The sequence below is a fragment of the Lygodium microphyllum genome, chromosome 8 (genome assembly GCF_053477565.2).
Source record: "Lygodium microphyllum isolate KBCC chromosome 8, Lygodium_microphyllum_v1.1.10, whole genome shotgun sequence".
NCBI classification, from domain to species: Eukaryota; Viridiplantae; Streptophyta; class Polypodiopsida; order Schizaeales; family Lygodiaceae; genus Lygodium; species Lygodium microphyllum.
The window spans coordinates 51,599,661-51,603,951 of record NC_141142.1 but is presented as its reverse complement, the minus strand read 5'-3'; the positions used below and the strand labels follow the sequence as shown (position 1 = coordinate 51,603,951).

Genomic DNA, 4,291 nt, shown 5'->3' with positions numbered 1-4,291 from the left:
TCTCTATATATATCTCTCTGAGTGTCTACTCTCCCCTTCTTGTCATTCTCTTTACCCTACTTTTTCTCTACTCCCTACTTTAGCTACCCTCTCTTTACTTTCTCTTATTCTAAAGTATGATACACTCTAGTATAATACAACAATAAAAATTCTAACATTTTTGAGTTTATGGTGGTTGCAATAGTATGAGACCTTGGGACAATCATAAAGTGCTTTATATCATGGGTATTTGGTCATTTTATTGGATGCACTTATTGTAGAGATAAAGCACTAGGTTAAATAGTAGTAATAAAATATGTTTGACTAATATCATAGCTTGGACAATGTTAGTTTATGGTTTGTTTACTACCTAGTGCTAATTGGATTGTATCGTTCCTCATTGCTTAAATTAGCTCATCGCATAACAAAGGCAATGTCCATCAAACCTTTCTCCATGAGAGCTTTCATGTGACAAAGTAACATACATAATCTTAGCAAAAGTTCTCTTGGTCTGGGGCCATTCAATGAAAATTGTGGATAATGATCACAAAAAATATGAATAGAAATATATTGGAAAGCTTGGGACTAGTCTCGAGTCCACTCTATCTATTCTTGATAAGTGCCCCTTAGGTGTGAATAAGTAGACTCTGCGGGTTGTTTTGGAAAACATGGGCATGACTGGATATTCCACTGTATCAGACGATTGGTCCAATGTTCAATTATGACCATCGATGTCATCAATTCGTCTGCCACATCCTACAATAGCGATTGTCCTCCCTTCAACAATTCCCGTTACTTTCAGCTCACATGCAGCTCCGACGGCCTCCTCTTTCTCAATGACGACGTCTCCAAATCGTCTATGGCGGGCGCGCCTCTTCAGGTCCTCAACGTCACGCCAGACATTCTCATTCTCAACATCACCCGCTTTGCATCTAGCTTCTCTCAGACTCCCGCGTGCGGTGGCAGTAGTGATATAACACCTCCCGTGCGCAGAGCAATGCGTCGTCGACTGACAATGTGCATATTGGCTCTCCGCTGATGAATATCACCTTCCCGAGCTTCGCTTCCCCCTTGGGCCTTCGCCGTGGCTTCGGATGATCATTTAGTGAGCTTCGGTTGCAGTTTCGTACTCTTCATGACAGCTCGGACTGTTGATGATGACACTCTTATCGGAGGATGCAGTACGTGTTCCAGGAGCAAACATAAAAGCACAGCCGACTCTGGCCGTATAAGCTGTGGTTCTCTGAGCCAGCGTAACTGTTGCATCTCTGACTTCCCGTCGGACGTCCATGCGGTCTGGTACATGCAAACATATACATCCCCAGAGCAACAGCGAAGATACGACTCCCAAATGCAGCAGCTTCTCAATCCCATTTCACCGGAACTTCTCTGATTTCGATCGAGACGCTTTAATTGCTCTTCACGTGTTATGGGCTTTGCCGAGTTTGGAAGCACAAAATTATGTCGACAAGGGCAGTTTAACTGCTAGTTCAGGGGCTGCAGATTACTTGCCAGGCAACTTGCGTAGTGGGAACGGTAGGGCTCATGCGAATATCGTCCAAGCGATTCCCGGCTACACGTGTTCTTGCTCAGCCGGGTACCAGGGAGACGGGTACGCAGATGGACAGGGATGCACGGGTGCTTGTCTGAGATTTATGTCCTTAACATGTAGATTTTCGACCTAATTATTGTGGTAATCATACGGCTTATGTTTTGCTCTGTCATTGATACTCCAGATATCAAAGAGTGCGAGGCTGTCAATAATTTCATACCGGGGCTCACGACGTGCGAGAACACAGAGGGCAACTACAACGGGAGGACCAACGGATCTGGCTGCAGATTTTCCCGATGAATCAAAATAGCGTTGGCGAGCATTGGAGGTACAGATTAATCATAAAATTGTTGTTCATGCATATAAAATAGCGAATGGTAGGCACGTTCCCAGCTAGTGTTTCTTATGTAAGTGATTGATATCTGGACATACCTTTTAACAGCATCGCTTGTAATGATCGCGGCCGTGATTGGGCTTCATTACTTGAACATTGTTCTGGATAGGAGACGGAGGCGGAGTCTCGCGGAGATACTTCCTGCAGAATGGGGGTTTTGAGCTGCAAGGGTACATAGCCGCCGGAAAGGGAGGGAGTCAATAAGGTTCTTCTCCTAGGAAGAAGTGAAAGAAGATACGCAAAACTTCGCGGAGCAAAGGAAGATGGGAGCGGGGGGCTTCGGGACTGTGTACAAAGGAGAGCTGGAGGACGCAAGGCCCGTGGCGGTGAAGAAGACGAGGCCGCAGCAGGGACAGCGGCAGCTGGCGGACGCGGCGATGGCGGACAAGCAGTTTGTAAACGAGCTGGTGATTCTGACTCAGATCAACCACATACACATAGTGAGGCTAGCTGCTAGAGAGCTGCTGCCTGGAGACGGCCTCGCCTCTGCTGGTATACGAGTTGGTATCAAATGGAGACTTGAGGCAGCACCTCGTAAGACAGGGGAGTGATTCTCCCGACTGGGCCACGCGGCTGTGGATCGCTGTCCAGATGGCAGACGCTCTGGCTTATCTTCACGTGGCGGCATGTCCGCCCATCCTGCATCGGGACGTGAAGTCGGCCAACATCCTGCTGGACGAGCGGATGGACGTGAACATGGCAGACTTCGGGGTGTCGAGGCTGGTGCCGGACGGGGAGGGGCACGTGTCGATGGCGGTGCAGGACAGTGGCATCGGGTACCTGGACCCGGATCAGTGCTTCCAGACGCTTCATCTCACGGACAGGAGCGACATGTACAGCTTCGGGTGGTGCTGGCGGAGCTCATCACGGGCCTCAAGGCCGTGGATAGCCGCACCAGGGACTCCAGGTTCGCCAACGCGGCGCTGCTGTTCGTGAGACGGTGCGGGAGGGGCAGCAGGCCCTGCGGGGCCTCATGGACCCCTGGCTCGAAGCTGCCAACACGTACTCGAGCAGGTGCCAGCTGGAGTCCATTGTGGGTGTGTCCAAGCTGGCATGGCGATGCCTGGCAGTCCGGGGAGCCGAGCGGCCCTCAATGAGCGAGTTCCTGGACGACCTGCGCCACAAGTTCAGGAGCCTCTGTCAGAGTACGCCGCCCCTCGCCGACGAGCAGGACTGCTCCAGCCTACGTCCCCTTTCCAAGACGTCGGCGCTATCGTCGCCTCCCGTGCCACAGACTCATCTCTCGAGTCTCGGCTCTAGCTTTATGCCAGAATCTGCCTCCCCTCGTTGACTCCAGAGCACCCATTATATGCACTGTATGGACGTGGTGGGTTATATTATTATTTGGTGTCGCACAGGTCTTTAGTATTTACGTCTCTTGGTTCTGACTTGTCCTAGTGTGATGCTCGTAATATACATCCTTATTACTTTTTGTGTAAAATGTTTCCCCCAGGCTTGCAATGAGATCCCTGGCGCTTATAACTCCTACTTTGTTGTAAAATGCTTTTAAGGTGCAGTTTACATAGTCAAGTTTAGCAGTGTATGGCTAGTTTATTTGACCACTCTTAACCTTGTGTTAGAACTTTAGCAAGTGTATTGCCTATCTTTCAAGTTTAGTAGTATATGGCTACTTTATTTGACCACTCTTAACCTTGTGTTAGAACTTTAGCAAGTTAGCAAGTGTATTGCCTATCTTTCAAAATGGTTGTATCCATGACCTTGGAGAAGTCCAAAGTCTTGGCAATATTGATTGGTGGAAAATCATGTTCTCTAGCTTGAAGATCTCTCTCTCTCTCTCTCTCTCTCTCTCTCTCTCTCTCTCTCTCTCCTTTAAATGGCTCTCTCTTTCCTCTAACACCCTCTCTCTCCTTGTTGGCATAAGTGGGGTCCTTTCATAGTAAATGTATGGGTGGCCTTGGTTCTTTCACACTCCCTTTTGTTTGACCAATGTGCATGTTTGTAGCCTTTGCATGTGCTTCTGTGTAGCGTGTAGGTGTGCATAGTTGATGCATATACATATGCATATGTGCATACATGTATGCCTATGCACACACATATTCATAAACTACACATGCCCTTGTGCATATGCATATGCATACATATAGGCTATGAATACACCTATACATGTGCATGTGTGTAGCCTATACTTATGCGTATGCGTAACCTATACATATACATATTTGCAGCATATGCATATGTTTATGTGTATACATGTGCAAAGAGGTTACTTATATAGAAGACACACGTATATGTGTAGGCTACACATGCGCCTATATGTCCACATGTGCCTATAGCTATTTTTGTGTGTATATGTACACGTATGGATATACATATGCATATGTATAAGCCTATGTGTACTATTATCT

General features: G+C 47.6%; 1 protein-coding gene and 1 pseudogene across 4 annotated transcripts; both read left to right on the top strand.

The window, feature by feature from the left end:
* Positions 1-701: 701 nt before the first annotated feature.
* Positions 702-2,172, top strand: LOC148032273 (uncharacterized). 4 transcript variants are annotated; one of them, XM_087684067.1, is made up of 3 exons: positions 702-1,617; positions 1,716-1,859; positions 2,035-2,172. In XM_087684067.1, exons 1-2 carry the CDS (start codon positions 1,269-1,271, stop codon positions 1,829-1,831), a joined length of 465 nt encoding a protein of 154 aa, XP_087540193.1. In that variant the 5' UTR covers positions 702-1,268; the 3' UTR covers positions 1,832-1,859; positions 2,035-2,172. The 4 variants fall into 4 exon arrangements, 2 of the variants coding, with proteins under 2 accessions (XP_087540193.1, XP_087540192.1); XM_087684066.1 differs by having other exon boundaries at positions 703-1,617; positions 1,974-2,149; XR_015691757.1 differs by having other exon boundaries at positions 705-1,591.
* On the top strand, positions 1,906-3,216 carry LOC148032272 (wall-associated receptor kinase 17-like; annotated as a pseudogene).
* The last annotated feature ends 1,075 nt before the right edge of the window (positions 3,217-4,291 follow it).

What these genes read in the sequence shown, in the direction of transcription:
- LOC148032273 (XM_087684067.1), top strand. Translation starts at nt 1,269, where the DNA reads ATGCGGTCTGGTACATGCAAACATATACATCCCCAGAGCAACAGCGAA. An exon ending in AGATGGACAGGGATGCACGG is followed by an intron (nt 1,618 to 1,715) that starts GTGCTTGTCTGA and finishes TTGATACTCCAG; the next exon opens with ATATCAAAGAGTGCGAGGCT.